This window comes from Salminus brasiliensis, chromosome 10, assembly GCF_030463535.1.
Source record: "Salminus brasiliensis chromosome 10, fSalBra1.hap2, whole genome shotgun sequence".
NCBI classification, from domain to species: domain Eukaryota; kingdom Metazoa; phylum Chordata; class Actinopteri; order Characiformes; family Bryconidae; genus Salminus; species Salminus brasiliensis.
The window spans coordinates 34,598,280-34,617,894 of NC_132887.1; the positions used below are offsets into that span (position 1 = coordinate 34,598,280).

At 41.0% G+C, this 19,615-nt stretch overlaps 1 protein-coding gene across 1 annotated transcript in view; it reads left to right on the forward strand.

Moving 5' to 3' along the window:
• The window catches only part of ush2a (Usher syndrome 2A (autosomal recessive, mild)), a 303,135-nt gene that overhangs the window by 168,448 nt on the left and 115,072 nt on the right, over nucleotides 1–19,615 (forward strand). Inside the window, exons 40-42 of the mRNA XM_072689926.1 lie at nucleotides 10,197–10,825; nucleotides 16,277–16,605; nucleotides 18,515–18,637. Of these exons, the coding sequence (XP_072546027.1) occupies nucleotides 10,197–10,825; nucleotides 16,277–16,605; nucleotides 18,515–18,637 (1,081 nt within the window). The remainder of the gene's footprint in view (nucleotides 1–10,196; nucleotides 10,826–16,276; nucleotides 16,606–18,514; nucleotides 18,638–19,615) is intronic.

The following is a 19,615-nucleotide window of genomic DNA, read 5'->3' on the forward strand; positions in this document are numbered from 1 at the left end:
TCCTCCATGATCCCCTGACCACGCTATGCAGGTGTATGGACAAGACGTCCCACACTACACTCTCATAGCTTTGTAATATGCTCAAATATTATACAATAATAACAAATTATATGTAGTGTGATCTTGCAACAGTGGCATCAGTGTCAAATGATATTAGATGGTAAGCAAACAGCCTGTTCTCGTAGTTTGATGTGTTTGACTTAGACTTTGTCCAAGGGCCAGATGGTCCTGGCCAGACCACTGGGTTGGAGCATCTCTGCAACAGCAAGGCTTATATGATACCCCTGGTCAGCACTGGTAAATACCTACTGAGAGTGGTCTGAGGAGGGGCAAACTACAAACTGGTGACAAGGTGTCGGGCACCAAGAGCTCATCGATGCACCAAGACAATGTAGGACAGAACAACAGGAGGGCTACTCTGGCAGGACACAGGACTCTTTGCATATGGGGTAGCACAGTCCCAGTAAGAGTGAACCTTGGACTAATAGAAGTTGTTCATCTGGTCGGATGACTCCAGTTGTCTTTTACATTATATGGGCAGTATGTGTTTAAAACCAGGATGGTTTGTGGGAAGAAGACAAGATGGTGAGGGGAGCATGATGGTCTGGACAAATATGGCTGAAGAAACTGACTCACTTTATTGGGGTAGTACACTTGTTCCCTGTATAGATTATCTACAGATGGGTAAATTGTGGACAAATGGTCTAATCAAGCTTAGTTGGTTCTCAACAATGTTATGTTTAGGAACAGGACCAGGTAAGGGTTAGGTTTAGGTTTTGGATTGAGGTTAAAGTTAGGGCTAGGTTAGGATTAGAGCTAAGGAACATTAAAGTGAATGTGATAGATTTTAGTTTCAGGTTAAAGTAAGTATCTCCAAAAGATCTAAATTGTCCAAATCCAGAATGCATAGTTTATTTAATATTATTATAATCTGTTATGATTAGATATAGCATTCAAAAATCGATGGAGTAGAATTGCTACCAAGATTATACCCCTAATACACAAAAGTAATCAATTATGCAAACATGCATATCCATAAGAGACAGTGCTCAATAACAATGTGTATGTGAGGGCCTTACTTACTCAGCAATAGAAGTGGTGAAGCAGGTGGGTGTGTGTGTGTGTGTGTGTGTGTGAATGTGTCTCAGCCCAGAGAGCCAAAGCTAGAGGTGTATATCTGCTAGATGACCTAGCTGGTGTCATTGTGGACTGATTACTGTAATAGAATCATATTAGGGTTCATAACAGACACTCTTTGCTAAGTTATAAATTAATTATACTTCAGTCTATTATCACATACATTCTAATTAAGCAGCCACTATTTGCATACACTCAAAATGCGCTGTATTATGGACCATCACCTCTTCATTACCATGTGGAGAGTTACACCCACTCCCCCCATGCTCTCTCTCTCTCTCATTCTGTCTCGCTCTGGAGTTAATGCCCTGCGGCAGTCTACAACTTCTGCTGAAGTTCTTTGCCTCTGTCTCTGAAAGAGAGTTTGGGTACGTGAACAGGGTGCAGGCTTGGAGTCACATTTGTTTCCTACCTTTGCGCTGAATGACGTTGTTTTAACAGAATCGCATCACTTTTTTTTTCTAACCCCATCGTGTGACCACATCCTGTTGAACGGACCAATAGAAATGATCTAGAATTATATTGAATAGCATATTGCTTCATTGTTGCACTTTACACTCCCCTCTTCTGCAGATAAGTAGGTGGTTTAAATAGATTGGTAGGTAAGCATGTAGGTAGGTCAGTGGTTGGTTGGTACGTGGGTGTGTTAGATGGGTAGTTCAGTGGATAGGTAGGTAGGTCTGATAGATATGTAAGTAGGTAGATACTGTAGGTAAATGGGTAGGCATTGAGGTCACTGTATAGGCTGTTGATAGGTAGGTCAGTGGATAGGTTGTTAGGTTAGGTATATATATGGTACATACTGTAGGCACATAGGTAGGTGTGATAGGTAGTGAATGGGTAGCTGGTTAGTAGGCTAGATAGGTAGGCCAGTGGATAGGGAAGTAGGTTAAATAGACGATTGGTAAGGTGGATAGATATGTAGGTTGATTGGTAATGCAGGTATGTAGGTCGGTGGGGGGGTGGGTAAGTTAAATTAATTGGTAGGTTTGTGAATAGATTCTGGAAGTATATAATGTATAAACGGATAGGTAGGTCAGTGGGTGGGTAGGTTAAATAGGTAGGCAGGTACTGTACAGGTAGGTCATCGGTAGGTAGATTAGATTAGTAAGTAAGTTAGACATGTAGGTTGGTAGGCACTGCTGTGGTATAGGTAGGTATGAGTGGGTGGTGACCGGTAGGTTTGCCAGTGTCAACACCTCTAGTTTTAAATTGACTCCCAGTGTTCATTTAACACGATCAGTGCTTATTTAACACTTTCATACTTGCTTTGTAGGTAGGTTGATGGGTGGGTTGGTAGGTAGGTGTGCTAAAGTGATAGGTCAGTAGGTTAGATATGTAGATAGGTAAGTACTGCAGGCATGTACATACTAAATATCATTAGGTAGGTCGGTGGGTGGGTTGGTAGGTATGTCTGTTAGAGTGTTGGTAGGTAGGTTCGATAGACAGGTAGGCAGGTAAATAAGTAGGTAGGTAGGTTTGGTAAATTGGAGGGTGGGTACATATAAAGATGTGTCTGGCTATCCAAAAAATAATCATAATTATTACCACATTTTCTGCAATTTCAGCTTAATCAGTTTAATTAATCAGCAAACACTGACCAGCTGTTGGCTCTTTTACATTTATTTTTTACGCTCCTTTTATTATATATATATATTTTTTTACACTGGACTGTGCTCAGTTCTCTGAGAATATACCATCAATACTTAACAAGGAGGTGGACAAAGGTGTCCTTTTGGCACTAAATGTTAATAAAAGTAATAAATGATACGTTGCAAAAAATCAAATCCCACCTTCAATTAAATAATATCTGATTTATTTAAATGCAAGTATTTGATTGTAAGCATGCAGTTACACTGCACTAATCACTTGATTTTTCTTCATTTGAGACATGTGTCCAACCCCTCACTTCCAGAGATGTCACGCACACTCCACATGTGCATGTGTAAGCCTAAACTGCAGGCGTCTATAGCAGCCTCTTCTTATTTACACTTGTGTCACCATCACCACCTTCAGAGCCTGTGACTTTGAGAACAGATGCACATTACCTAGAAGGAAAGCAATGATTGTTATGGTTGAAACCTGAATCTCTATTTCCACAAAGAGAGCCCGCACAGTGACCGACTCGAGCCCACGCTCAGCCAGATTATGGAGAAAGCACCAGTTTTAGTGGTTCCCAACTCCACCTATAAACACTCTCCCCTATACCATCAACCAGGCCATCAACATGAAATAGTACTGAGCAAAGCCGCACTAAATTAACTGTGGGAAAGAATCGAGGAGATTCTTCAAAATAATGTGGCCGCTCGCGATCAAGGGAGGGGAAAGGACGAGCAAGGTGAAATACGAGCCGAGGAACGTATGTCATATTTTCTTTAGCCCTTTTTCCCTCTCTTTGATGGGGTCCCCCACCCTCGTCAGCCGTCACTTTCTCATCTCTAATTTAGAAACACCCCTAGAGATAGTTCTGTTCTGTTATGCTCTGTTCTGTTCCGGTCTGTTCTCCCTACTGGAATGCTTGTGCTCTCAGGTAAGGAAAGGTGGCCTACATATTCAGGGCCTACTGCTAATCGCAAATAATTACCAGCCTTTTCTTGAATTATTTAAAATGTTGCCTTTCCATCACTTAACAGATTGTTTCATACTTTAAAAAGAAGCTAATTGTAGTCGTGCAATATCTCAAAAAGTAGCAAGCCAGCATAGTCTGTGTTTACTTGACCGTTTTGAGGTCTCCTTGTGTTCAGCAGTGAATCTCTCCTGGCATGAAACTTTACTAGTGAAGATGTATGAACGTTTTAAGTATTCAGAAGGGTCTCTCTTGCCTCTGATTTTATCATTCCATTAAAATTTTATAACCATCTTTTTAATGTAATACCATCCGTGAATTTTTGCTCCTTAGACTTGACAGCTGGTCCTGTGAACATAAACTTTACCATGTAGGTTTTCCTTTTCATTCCAGTCTGTCTCTCGCGCACACACACACAGTCTCATGCTCCTACAGTCTTATGCAAAAGTTTGGGCACCCCTGGTCAAATTCCAGATATATATGTGATTGATTTTTTTTATATAGAGAGCATATTACTGTACATTCTAAAGAAAATATGGAAAAAATGTTTTTTACATTTAAGTTTTACATTAAATGTGCCATTGCATCAGGCATGCCCCAGTTTTGCAAAATACCGCATGCACACTTGTGTTCGCGGCAGTGCTTTATTTGAAGGGGAAATTGGGTTTAAGAAGGTCTTGGACTTCAGTAAAACCTGTATCAGTGTATCATGGGACATATGGCAATAAATATACTCCATAATGTGCATGATATGGTTCTAACAAAGTGTTTCCTACCCATTATTAGAACTAATAATTCACTTACTAGTGGCGGTGACATAACATACTTCTATACCAATGTAGCTCATAATGAATAGCTTAATGTAGAGTCTAATGCGGGCTTTACAATATGTAAAGGGCATTCGTTGTTAAATCTTGGAGTCGTCGTCATTGGAATGCAATGCAGTACTTCACTGCTCAACATTTCCAGCCAGCGTCCCGTTATTTGTCCTGTTCGTCCATCAGTCGCTCTAACCTTCAGAAATGCTCCTGCTGTCCCAAAGACCTCCACAATGCTAAAAATAATCCTCTCTTTCTTTCACTCGCCCCCTCTCTCCCTTCCCTCCCTGCCTTGTCACTTGATTGTGTTATTATTATGCTAACCAAATCCTTATAAATGTGATTTAAAGCTTGGCCAGCCCGCGCTCTTGTTTTTCCTTCTGCCGCAGCGATTTACGGCGGTCCCAGGGAAAGGCCCCTCTAAGTATCCCAAATGTCCCGAGATTGCAGCTGTTGCCGACGCCCTGATGGAGGCGGCCCCTGACGTTATTGCGCCGTGTTCCCGTCGCACGCCCCGAGAGCAGTAAAGCGTCAATAAAATCAAAAGCACCTGCATCTTAAATGAAATTTCAATTGAAAAACTTAACAGCCCTTCAAATTGCAGAATTTAACACAGACCAGTAAAGCTTAAATAACACTTTGCCTCTGCAGACTGGGGGGAGGCTAAGGTGGGGGTTGGAGGTGGGGGTTGGAGGTAGGGGGGGGGCAGCAGAAGCAGGCCTGGTTCAGGGTGAAGTAAGCAAGCACGGGAGGGGGAGGTGTTCGGCTGTGTTCAAGGTGACTTGATTGTCTCATGTGGTAAAATTATTAACAATTAAGAAATTTCTCCAGAGGGCCACATTGGATATGCCAGCGCAGGTACATACTCAGACCTGTGTTTTGTTTTTTTTTCTGCAGCAGCAACCGGGGTGGGGTGGGGCTGGGGGGACTTTTTCTGTATTCATGGAAGCTCCCGAACCTTTGTGGTAATTGAATCAGTTAGAGTGCTGAGTGGAGCAAGCATAAAAACCTGTTAACCCAAAGGTCAGATCTGTGCATTGTTTATTTATCAGGAGGTGGAGGGGAGCGGAATCGCGGCAGCCCCTCTTTCCGTCACAGACACAGTAAAAAAAAAAATCTTCAACAATAACCACCAGTAGATGAATGGACAGATCGGTGCTGGAATCATAAACAGCGGTGATGACGATCCTGTAAAAGCAGTGAAGCCTCAGACTGAGCAAGATTTGTCTGGTTTCTGTAGGTTCTCTCGCTCTAAAGCAGACGTGTCTGAGTTATGCTCTGTCAGTGTCTGGAGTGTTTCAACTAGCTAGTACTAGTTGTAGCTTGTTACAACTGACTAGTACCGCTAGATGTACAATTAGCAATTGTAACCAATTAACAATTAATTAATTTATTCATCTATATAGCAATATATTAGAAATAATGACATTGGAACTTTAAATTGAAAACTTCATCTCATTTATATTTATTATTTTTTTATTTGATGTAGCTAATTATTTAATCATCTAATTAATAAATAGACAAAGTGTGTCCTTGAAAGCAAAACAAATAAGAATCATATCATAAAAAGTATGAATAAACACAGTGCGTGTGGTGTGACTAGTTAGTTTATTTTTTTAATAGCGTAAAAAAGCAAATGAAGAATTTTGGAAACTGTGTGGCCAATATAGAGTTAATTTGTCAATATCATCTGGTACAATTTTGTATTTGCATTAAAATTCAAATGTTATACTTATAAGCATAGAACTGCATGTTTTAAGGAAACTGTATTTTACTGACAGATTATCAGTTAAGTCAAACTGCAGAAATTAGCAGAAACATAGATGTAAATAATATGAATATTGTAGCCTTGAGGTTTGAAAAGTAAAGTTATTTTATTTTATTTTTTTTAATTACAGCTACATACTAACTGTCTTTTAATTTGGATCCCATGAAAATATATTACAACACAACAATTATGCCAAAATACAATAAAAATAAATAATTAATAAAGTTTTTTAGGTCCATTGTCAGTCATAGGGCCTCAGAATTGCCCTAAATACCCCTTTTTTAAATACAGCACACTTTTTTTCCTGCTTATACAGAAACTAAGCTGCTAAAGCAACCCATTTTGAATTCAGTGTTATGGAAACCTATGCATACATTTATGTGAAAGTTAAGAATTTAAAAACCCCACCTGCTCAAGTCTTTGTCCTCTTTATATACCCACACTTCACAACCTATCCCCGTCTGAACAAACTTTTATCCGGCCTCCTCTCATCTCCTCTGTCTTGTTTGGACTGTCACTCTAATGAGGGGGGGTTGGTTTTACACGGAAAGCAGACCAAAAAACAAATCTGAGTCCGCCCTCCTGATTGACCCTCAAGGTTCACACTAGCAAATACCATATAACTGCAAATTATCAGTATTCACCAATGTTATTAGCCTACCGATACATTGGCCAAGCCCTAATAATCACTGCAGCCATTAAAACAATGCTAATGGAAATACATGGCAAGTTAGATGGTGTACTAGGACCTACAACCCCCCCTTCATTTTATTTATTCGTCCATCTGCAGTTTCTCCCGTGGTAGTTTCTCTTACTTATTTAGTCCTGAGCTGCCATGCTTGTTGCAGTTGTTGCTGTACTCGCTGAGCTGTGGAGCTGTAAACCGCAGAGTGAAGCTCGTCCTGTCCCGCGCCGCCCGCTCAGGTGGGACGGGGCGCTGATGGGAGGTGGAAAGTGGGCCATCTGTAGGGAGACATCAGCAGCCCAGCACGCGAGAGGCAAAGCGAGAGGCAGTCACCTTGATCGGCCGCGCCCTTGCCGCTCCGCCATTACCGCCGCTGCCGTGGGACGTAAATGGAGGAGGAAAACATTACCTGCAAATGAGCTTTCATGGGGTCCCAAATATCAATCAGACACCCGAGGCTGAAGAACGAGGCGGAGAGGACGAGCACAAGACGCCGTGGCGCAACTTACTTTCTTTGCCATATTTCACTTACACTAGTGTTTTTTTCCCCTAATTTATTTATTTATTTATTTGTTTGTTTATTTAATATTGCACCCTACCAAAAAAAAATTAATAAAAAAAAAAAAAATAATAAATTCTACTCCCTGCTTCCTACATGCAAAGTATGCAGTATGATTCGTCTGATGCCTCAAATTTAGCTGAATTAGGCAGTGTGGGTCAAAAGTCACAAAAAGCACATTGGGAATATTCAATTTTTTCATATAACATTTCATTATCATTTTAAAAAATGTAAAAACAAACATGCGAGATTCTACTCTAAGCTAATCTGTGAGACTGACCATTTTAATGCTGTTTTTTTGAGTGTCTCTTTCATTCGCTCATGCTCATACCACTCTCGGGTGAATCTGATCTACTCATCATTAGCTTCTGTACACACCTGCGAAAGCCATTGAGCTCACGTGCACGCAGCAATTAAAGTAAAGCAGGGAAACCTCAACTAAATACTTTTGTTTTAATTATTACATTTAAAAGAAAAGTCTACTTTCACTCAAAACTTTATGTTGATAATATCATCCGTAATATCATCAACAAAATAGGAACTTTACATAAGAAGGAAAATAAAGCTTTAATTTATTGTAAAAAGGGTTTAATTCTAGTCATTTTAAAACATTTATATTGGTCAATTCATTATTAGTGGGGGAAATTCAGTTTTCTATTATGTGGTCCCTTTAAAAACAAGTGTGCTAAGAGTTGACACTAACTTATGAAATGTAGCATTTCACCTAGTTTGGTTTTATTCTAGATTTGGGCATTTTATCCTGCCAAAATCATAAAGCGTACAAAGACTAGAAGAAGACAGAGAAAGAGAGAGAGAGCAAGACAAGTATGTGCTTCTGTGCTTGCATGTGTGTGTGTGTGTGTGTGTGTGTGTGTGTGTGTGTGTGTGTGTGTGTGTAATTATGAAAATGACCCAAGCTGTCTGAGCCTTTAGATCCATGAAGGATTTTTTGGCTTGCACACGGCCGTCTCGGGTGTTGTTGTAAGCACTCAAAGAAAATGACCAGTCAGGAGACTTAAGTGATTTCCTCCAATTCACTGCAATCTCTTCACAGCGTAGTCTTAGCCGTAGTTGATATCTGTCGCCGTATAACCTCCGCTGAATAAATCCATAAATATAATTTCATATTTGCCTGCAGTGTGCAGTGTCTGGGTCCGTCTTCTGGGCTAAATGAGCTGATTTGCACATCGCCTACTCTCCATTTTAATCCACAGAATAAGGCTGCTCCGATCACTGTTTGTCCTTGTGATGTCAGTCTCAATGCTGCGCTGTCAGAGCGGAGCTGTGTGTGAAAGGCCTCGCTGTGGATTACGGAATGCTGCTGGTAGAAGTAGAGCTTGATCGATATATTGGAAATGCTCCAAGTTTGACTTTTCTCTACTGATACAGCGCCTGACTTCAGGATATTTGTGTTTGCTAGGTTTTGACGTCTATGCAGAAGTGTTCAGCCTCCTTAGAAGTCATCAGATTTGTTTGGTGTGAAGAACGACCGTCATAAGTGCTTTACATTTAAAGTAACATTAGTTGTGTGAGAGAAAATAGTCTGCTCCAAACTAACACTGCATACTCCTCAACGTGGCCTGGGCATATTATTTTATTAAAGCATGGCTTGATGGTGCAAAATGTAGAAAGGTGACGTTCCTAAATTAGGATGTCTTGCAGTATCTCCCTATAAGACAGTGCTCCGAAGCACCACATGAGTGGTTGAACAACAGAAAGGTTCTACAGCATGTTCTGCAATGACCAAGTTAAGTCCAGATATCATGCAGATTGTGATCTATTGTATGAAACATCCAACCCACCCAAACAACCTGGAGCAAATCTGGATGGAAATTACTCAACAAACACTGTACAAAGCTTGAAGCAATCAAAAAGCAGCTGTGTAAAAGTATTGATATACAGGTAGTTTCAGTGCTTGACACTAACTGCATTTGTACATCAGGACAGCAGCAGAATTATCGCCTCTTAGTTTTAAGTCAATATCTATAATATATTTTAAAGTACAAACAAATTATCAGTAATATTATGAGCACCAGGTCCACATTAGCGCGTCAATTGCTCTGTACCACTCATGAAGTCGGCTTTGCCCTCTGGCATCAATGATCTGTGGGGCACCACTGTTATGCAGTTGAGAGCCACTCAATGTACGAGAAGTCCATTCTTGGTACACCTCCACTACGGCAGCTCTAAAACATCTCACGAAGTTAGCAGTTTCCAAGATGTTACTAGCTTTCGCCCGGTAACCTATTATCCTGTTATTGTTATTATTATTATCATTATTAATTTTTGCATTGTGCTACAACTTGCTGGTGTGAGTCCCGGTCTGAGTTCGTTCCAAATGAGGGGTGAGTGATATTCTGATGATTGATATAGGTGCTTGATATTGAATTCTGTATTAATTCACAAGAACATCACGTTCTCTTCAGCTGCAGTTGGGATATTTGTCATGGTACTCAGTTAATCAGTTATGTGTGTACATGCATCAAGACTTGCCTGTGCTATTAAACAGTTTAAATTGATTAAAAAAATTATAATATAATACAATTCATCCTCTGTCCTCATTCATAAGATGGCAGTACGTTTTATGGCTCTGGCCCTATGCATTTTTTTTCCATATGTATGTTTGTAATTTCTCTTACTGTCATTTTCCCTCTGCTATTCAGGCCCTGGATCTGTTGACCCACCCGTGCTGTTTGAGCTCCACTCCAGAAATGCGACCATCTCCTGGTCTCCTCCCTCACGCCCAAATGGTGTGCTCACCCACTATAACATCTACCAGAATGGACAACTGCGCACCACCGTGTCTGGCAACAGCACTGTCCTGACCCTCTCAGGACTGGATCCCTACCAGCAATATTCCATCCAGGTAGAGGCCTGCACAGAGGCAGGCTGCACCTTATCTACCGACTCCCATGCCATCCACACACCCCCAGCCCCTCCGGAGGGCGTGACACCCCCTCGACTCTACTCGGACACGCCGACTTCTGTGCTACTGACCTGGGATCCACCTCTGCAGGCCAACGGGGTGTTAGAGAGCTACACAGTGGAGAGAAGAGTCACTGGCACCCAGCAGATCTCTACCGTGGCCACAGTGCTGCCCAACCAAACGCTCACATACCTGGACAGCTCAACAGCTCTCAGCCCCTGGGGCAGTTACGAGTATAGAGTGGTGGCAAGCACCAAGCAGGGCGGCTCTAACAGCAGCCAGTGGGAGAGGGTGACCACCCGACCTTCAAGACCTGCCGGTCTGCAGCCACCTGATGTGCTGTTGTTGGGGCCAGAGTCAGTGCAGGTAGGATTTGATCTCCGTATAATGATAGGACATCTTTATTACAATGGGTAGTGCCGCAAAACAAAAAACATTTCTTAGCGTATTATGAGTATCATCATTAGAGCATTGCTGTGAGGATTTAAATGCATTCAGTGACTAGAGCATTAGTGAGATCTGGATGTTGGATGACCACCACCACCACTCCTCCCCATCCCCAACTCCACAACTGATCCCAAAAGTATTGAGTGGAGCACCATCATTGCGGAGAACACAGTTCCACTGTTCCACAGCTCAGTGCTAGGGGGTTATACTCCTCTAATCCACACCTTCGGCATGATGGCAATGTGTTGATGTTTTGCTCCAGATCTGCTCCAGAGAGTCCTATTCTATTGGAAGTACTTCTCTACAGGGACTAGACAAGCTGTGTGTGTGCATTTGCTTATCTGTGTCAACAATGGGTGCATCTTAAAGAATGCAACTTCATTAGACATGTAGTGTATATCACATAGTGCATGGGTTCAGTTTATGTAAAACTGTTAAAAGGTCTAAAAACTCTAAAAATCCCTTATCTCTTTTACACTGTGGCATCAGCATCATTTGGCAACCGAATGTGTGATAGAGAATAGCATTACTTTAACCCTGAATTCCTTCCCTCTTATCTACCATGCATGTTAGAGTTTTCTGCATGCTGTTAACCAATGAGGTGCAAATAAGGCACAAATGAGACTTGTGAGGGGCTGAACGTACCGTTTTCAGGTCAATGTATAAGTTTGCCTTTTTAGTTCAACCAATTAAGACTACCAGTGCAGGACAACCTCATGTGAATGTGCCCTTGATATGCTTTGCTAGGTTATATATAATTCTCATGCCTGCTTCCTGACCTTTGCTTCACTTTACTTTAGGAATATTCCACCATTTTCCAACCTACTCTCCATCTACTGCATGTATACAATGATTAGTATGTCCAGAAAGGATCTATTTTTTTATGTGAAGTTAACAAACACATGCTGAAAGGTTATGAAAGAGTTAAGTCAGTTACCTCACTGGGACAAGACACTTAGTTTCTTAGTGTTTACAAGTGTACCAATGTCTTACAAAAGTCGTTAAAGCCTTGGGTAGACTACACAACTTAAAAAATTGTAGCAGATTATAACAAGACTGGGCATCTCGCACTTCCAGAGTTTTGCTCATTTTTATGGTGAATGAAAAAATGTCAAACACCTAGGGATCATACACTACACGACCAAACCAAATATGCCCCAAAACCTGTCACACAAGCCTTGTGTTAGCTAGGAGACACATATTCGCATTAACATTCACACAAAAGAAAGGTGAAAAACACATTTAGGTGAAGTCATGGATGGGAAGACAAAGGGGCAAAGAGAGGTGGTGGTGTGTAGCACAGCACATACTAGAGGCTACCCAACGAACAAAGCAGTGTCAGACATATACTAGTGCCAGAATATAGCTTTTTTTGATTTCCGACAAGATACATTCAGACTGACCAGTATACACTACTGGATTATTCTCAGAGTCGGGTCTAAAAGCCAGACATCATTACTATGCTCAGACTTGTCTGAAACGCAATTAGGAGGCCAGAAATTTGAGTCTGCGCCCAATGCTACTCAATTCTCTCTCAAACGGTTAACTGTGAATGCCAAAACATCTGCAGACTAGAGCCAACAAACCAGATTAACAATCAGGACCAAATCAGGGTAAAAATCACATTTTGTGACCCAGGCTTAAAAGACAAACTAACATGTTGGCAAACTAACATGAAGACTCCTGCAGAAGACATTCAAAATTGTACTGGTTAGTGCTAGCCCATTAGCCCATCTAAAGAGGTAGCCTCTTTTACATAAACCTACCAATTTCCTTTGGCTATTTGTGAGTAATAAAACATGGATTTCACTTTACTTGGACAGTTTATTGTGGATGCCTTGTAGATGCTCACCTGACATTCAACTGAATGCCTGTTAAATGCAGTGTTTGTGATTGTGTATTGAATGTAACCCTACACCTAATCCCCATCCTGTGCCTTACACTTTTTAAGGGTTAGGTTTAGGGTGAGATTAAAGGTTAAGGTTAAGGTTAGGGTTCAGATTCTGGGTTGTGGTAAAAGTTCGTAGCAGTTGTGCATTCAGTAGACAATCATTTCAGTTGCATTTAGTACATATTGGTGAGCATCTACAAGACATCCATTCTGGATCATTCAAGTGTGCTCAGGTAAACCTTGAAGAGTCTTTGTGTAACAGGCTAAATTTACCAGTGCTGCAAGTTAGGGATGCACCGATCCATCTTTTCATGTCCCGATACAGATATTGATACATGAACTTTGCGTATTGGGTGATACCCGATACCGATCCGATACCATTGTTGAATTATTAAACCATATGATATAATAAACCTAACAAACTATAATAATTGAATACAGATATAAATGAATAACAATGAATAACTCTGCTGGACCTCGGCACAGTGTTGTCTGGTTCAGGACTTTTATTCTGAAATTTAAAACCTTATAACTAAAGAGGAGCTACCAGCTCATCCTTTCTCAGTTCTCCTTATATGGAAGATGAGCTGGATTACTTGCTGATAGTTGATGACCGGTCAAGGGCACCATGCTGGGGACCAAGGGGGAGTCTTGCTGTTTGCTGTGATATGTGTATGATGTCTGTATATAACTCTGATCCTGGGATATATTGCCTACAATACTGGCAGTGTGAGAATCTGGTTCTGTAAATAGATCGGTCCCATGGATCAGACTAAGTATATGATATCCGATTCAGCAAATTTTGTTAGTATCGGGGCCAGTATCCAATCCTAGTATCGGATCGGTGCATCCCTACTGCGAGTTAACTACAGGGACTAGACAAGCTACTTGTGTGCATTGACTTATCTGTGTCAGCAATGAGTGCAACTTAAAGTAGCTGAATGCATTCATTAGGCGGGGTGTCCACAAACATTTGGACATATAGTGTAAAGAGACTCACAAAGAAAAAGGATACATATGTATGTAGATGTGTTTTTGCGCTTGGTTATTTGGTACGTTGGTCAAATGTCCCTTTCCTCTCAAAGTAGGCGGTCCTTTGCCCTGTTAAGTGACAAACAGACCAGATTCCCTGGCGGTAGGTTTGCAGGAATAAATGTCTGTCAATTGACAGTATAACATGGTTGCTATGGATAGAGATTAGGTTTAAAAACAGGACTATTTCTTTAAGGCTCTGAAGATATGGCTTACAGGGAGCATCTAGACTGATTCAAAAGTGTAATGCTCAAGAGCACAAGGTAGATTTGCAATGGTTTGGATGCTTAACAAACTGGATTCAAGGGGACATTAATGTAACCAAACAAGCTTTTCAGCTTAGATGCTACTGTGTACAAATCCACCCATACGTGCCCACACATCTCTCTCTCTCTCTCTCTCTCTCTCTCTCTCTCTCTCTCTCTCTCTCTTTCTCTCTCTCTCTCTCTCTCTTTTCCTCTCTCTCTCTCTGACTCTCTCTCACAGTGCCAGGAATCATGAACAGAAATGCTTACCACTTCAAACAAAAGGCAGCATTTGCATAAACTTGCGTGAATTATTCATTTCCCCTAACCCCGGGTTTAGTTTATTTTAATGCTATTATTATTTCATTAATTTGGGTGCTGCTATGTTACTGCGTGTAACTGGATGAGAGTTCTTACACGTGTAAGAGCCTAAAACAGTTGTTCTCATTAGCATACGCTGAAGTGTATTTGTTCCTGTCGATTTGTTTAGCGTCTTCATAGTCTTTATGCTATCTTCTGTTTGAACAAATCCTGATTATTTAATTACTTTCAGGGTCCCGGCATCTTTCCTCCGTGTGCTTTATTTGCTCTTAATTTACAAATTTGTGAAGTATTTGTTGTGTTCACAGTATTCAGAGGATTTATTAGGGTTTTGCATTATAGGATGAGTTGAGTGAGTGGATTCCGATTTCAGTTTAAAGCTCAGCTGGTTCCTACCCCAGGTCCTGGTGTATCCCGGATCTGCATATTTTTAGTGTTTCTCTGAACTAAAAGGGGTTAGTATGATAGCTGATTAGCTGATCAGTTGTGTTAAAGCAGGGAAGACACTAAAATGTGCCGGGCAGTGGGTACTTGGTGGAATTGGGGGTAGGAATCTCCCACTTCAGGTGATGGTGGAAAAAAATGGTTTGCTCTTGTTTAATCCCATTAAAACTCATGAAACAACTTTACTAGGGTGCAAGTTCAATTCCTGGACATGCCACAGTCATCCGTGGCTAGAAGTCCAAAAGAGGCTTTGCACTCTGTGGGTGTGTATGATGGCCTTCCTTTTCCTCTTTTTGCTCTGTCTGTAAGCTTATGTAACAGAATTGGAAGTGTTCTCCTCCAAGTATGTTCGAGGCGAATTAGCAGCAGTTCAACAATATTTGGCTACAAGTAACTCAGACAAAGCATATACCAGCCTTCACGCACCCAGCCTGGGCTGCTGTGTGTAATAATGTGCATGCAAGACCTCCAGTGCTTACCTTAGTTCATAATGAGTAAGAAAGCCAATAAACGGTTCATCAACCAGAGATAATGTACAAGTGCATGAGCATTAGCACATTGTAAATACGAAAAATCTGGGTTTCAGCGTAAGTCCAGTCTCGTCTCGTCATCCTCCACATTTTCTTTCATGATCAGGCATGTTCAGTACATTTATTGTTTCCCCAAAATGCTGACGTACTTCCTTGTCTTTGAGAAAGCATGCCACATGCTTTGTTTCCCATGCAATTCCATTAGGATTTCATTATAACGCACCGCAGGCTTAGCCCTGTTTTAAATGTAATGAAAGGAATATTCGGTTCCCGGGTCAAAGTCAGGGTGTCTTCACTCAATTCGCGTGTGCCATCATTTCCAGGAGCTCGTTGATCTAAAAGCCTGTGCTGATGTGCTCAGATAGAGGGCTGCTTTCAGGCCCTGCTCATGTGACTCTTATGCTTTAGCTAAACAATCTAATCCTGCCTTGTCATACCCTTAAAGTAGTTTCAGGAATTTAATATGAATATACAATTCTATATAACAGCAAAAGAAAAATACTGTTATGAAAAAAAAAATATATATATATATATTTTTCATAACAGTATTTATCTTTTGCTGTTATATAGAACTATTTTCATACAAAGGATTTTATATAGATCTGTCTACATATGTTTTTCTAACAATCCAAAGAACCATTTAACCAGACAAATAACCATTTAGACATCCTAGGTTCTGCATAAAACCTTGTAAAACTGCATGTTATGATTTAACACATCAACAGACTGATATACATTAAAATAATGTTAAATATTTTTTAGCTTCTTAACAATCCCTATTTGTACTTGTGATAAAATTATAAACTATGGCATCATCATAATTACAGTACTGATTATAGTGTTATCATAATACAAACTGTGTGGCGCGTTTATTTATACGCACATATATATGTGTTTTCTGCTATAGGTGACCTGGTCAGCTCCATTAATAGCTAATGGAGAGATCGAGCGCTATGAGATTCGCATGCCGGACCCCCGCATCCCTCACACAGACCCCTTGAACCTCAACCGCACCATCACCAGCCTGGTACCATACATGAACTACAGCATAACCATCCTGGCCTGTTCAGGCGGTGGGGGCTACGTTGGAGGCTGCACCGAGAGCCTGCCCACATCTGTCACTACATTACCCACAATTCCACAGGGGGTGGGTTCACTTTCGGTGGTCGCCATCAGTGAGTCTTTCCTGGCTGTGTCGTGGCAGCCGCCGTCCAGGCCGAATGGGCCCAACATAAGGTAATACGATTGGCAAAGCAGAAATTTATATTTTGTCAAATCAGTGGTGACCTGAAACAACAATTAATATGATCAGTTAATCGTAATTAACTGATTATTAATAATAAATGTATTCATATTTTTGTGTGCTGGAGTTTTTGATGGTTTGTTTGTTTGTTTGTTTGTTTGTTTTTACAATTTTGCCATTTTCTAACCTCTCTGTGTCTCTCAGAATTCAACAGGCTGTTTTTATATATACATCTTAAAAGATTATACATGTACTGGTTGGTTAAATGTGCCCTGTTCAAAAGTCAGTCTAAGCTGAAATAAGCTCTAACAACATTTAAGTTAAGTTAATCTTATGTAAATGTGTTCATGGTTCATGTCTCCATACATTGGCTATATGGATTATGGAGTGGTAACACTGTTTTCCGTCACCCTTCAAGTAGCACGCTTATATTCACTGAGCAATTTATTAGGAAGGCATTAGGAAGTTCTTCATGGAATTATTTCCACAACATGTTGGGAACATTCCTTTGAGATCCATGTTCATGTTGAGGTGATTGCATTTTGCTGTTCCTGCAGATTTTTCAGGTGCACCTTCATGCAGTTAATATCCCATTCTGTCACATCCCAAGAGTGGTCTTTTGGATTCACATCCTGTGACAGATAAGACCACAAAGAAAAATTCTGAAAGTGACAATTAGAATGACCCAAAGTGCGCCAGGAAAACATTCCCCACACTATCAACCCCCACCTCCACAGCTGGGTTGTTGACACCAGGCATGTTGGGTCCATGGTTTTATGATGTTGATGTCAAATTCTTACCCTATTAGACACTATTAGAAAGTAAAGGTGCTTCAGATGGTTCTTTGAGTGACGCCATAGAACAACTACTTCTGGTTCTATGAAGAACCATGTTTGCAATAGATCATCAGGGTTTGCATCAGAAATCAGGGTTCACCAGACCAGGCTACACCTTTCAAGTCTTCAAATGTCCAGTTCTGGTGAGCCTGTGCCCACTGCAGCCTCAGCTTTCTGCTTTTGGCGGACAGAGGGGACTTCATACATGGTCTTCTGTTATTATAGACTATCCTCCTCAAGGTTGGACATGATGTGTGTGTTCTGAGATACTTTTCTGCTCTCCGCAATTGTACACACAAGCCTTTCTGTCAGCTCAAACCACTCTGGCCATTCTCTGTTGACCTCTCTCAGCCCAAGGCGGCAGAACTGCCACTTTCTAGGTGTTATTTCTTCATTGCACCATTCTGAATAAACTCTTGAGACTGTTGTGAAAACCCGGACGCTGCTGGCCTGGCCTTCTTTGCATCTCACTTCTGCCGCAGTTTTGTTCGATTGGATAACTGCATGAATGAGGTGTAGGTGTACAGAACTTCCTAATAAATTGCTTGGTGAGTGTAGATCACTTTATATGGACTGCCGTTTAAACTGCTTTTCAAAGATAGTGAAGAGTGACTGCAAACAATCAGAGCAGTACAAACATTGCCCAAAACTTTGTGTTATCCCTTGGACCTGTGCCGACAGCATGACTTCCATATGATTTAGAAATCATCCGTAGGATAACGCTTTCATGGCTGAAACGCAACCTAGCAGTCTTTTGCTATGTTAGTCTGTTTTTGAGCTGATTAGGTGGTAAATAAAGCTCTGTGCTCATGTCTGCCGATTAATATTCATGACTTCTTTTTCCCGCCGCTGCCTTGTTTGTTGAACTAGGCTTATGAAGAGCACATTAAGCCTAGCTCTTGTGATTATGGATGAAATTACCATTACTGTTGAGAGAGAGAGTGTGAGAAAGTGAGAGAGCGAGTGAGGGGGGAAAAAAAAAAAGCAGCAAACCTGGGCTAAAACATCAGGAGGATTGTGCGAGTGCACAGGCTGAGATTTATTGGGCCGTTTCCGCTGCCCTCAGGTACGAGCTGCTGAGACGGAAAACCCAGCAGCCCCTGGCCTCCCGTCCCCCCGAAGATTTCAATCGCTGGTACCATGTTTACGCAGGAGACAAATTGTTCCACGAAGATAAAGGCCTTAGCAGGTGAGATTACCAAAATTAGCTTTAATGCAAACGTTGCCGGTGTGTACAAAACTGGTTTTGCGCACCGATGCCATCTTTTTAATACTGCTCAAAGATACATTAAGCAAATATCCCAAAGAATTAAATCGTTTTTTGCTCTAATCTTTTGCTGGCACTCCTCTTGCTGATGTGCTCATGTGTGTGTGTCTGTGTGTCTGTGTGTTTTGCTGCACACTTGGATCCTCCTCCTCTTTACCCCTTTTAACTTTAGCTTCTGTTGTTTTGAACTAAATGCTTAAGTTTGTTGCTGTGTTTCCGCAGGATTATGCTGCTAATAATGAATTAAAACTAGTTGGAGCCAATTAGTTTTATGCAAAGTACATCATTGTATGTAATCCTCTTCGGCTCCCATTCATTTGGTGTCATGCTATAATTAATTCCTTGATTTTGTAGCATTGCTGTACTCATTATGACTTAGACTTCCCAGGAAAACTGTCTATATTCCTTCTAACGCTTAAGGCCAGTTTCCCAAACATTGATTCTGCACAGTCCTGCAGTGCCGATGGTGAATCGGCATTGTAAGTACTTTATAGTTCAGGCTCAGTCTTAACAATATAAATAAAGTCATTTTGAGTAGTTTGGTGTGAAATGGTGCATTGAGAAATGTACTGACTCTGAATGGTGAGGAACCTTCAGAGCCTTCTAGGCTTTCAAGTTATGCTTGCTTTTAAACTCTGCAAGCGTACAGTACTTTCACATTGCACGTTTCACATTGTAAACTATTGTTCCTAATGGTTAAATTGGAAAGTGAAAATGGCGGAATGGCGGGAGTCAGACATGGATCTTGGTCTGGGAAATAATTTTTCTTCTATGAAAGATGTCTGAAGAAAAGCTACATATTATTTCTACTTGCATTGTTCCTCTTTTTGAAGAAATACATATACTTGCTTCATGTCTTCATTGTCCTTGCAGATTGCGTACTTGACTACTGAGTCTTTT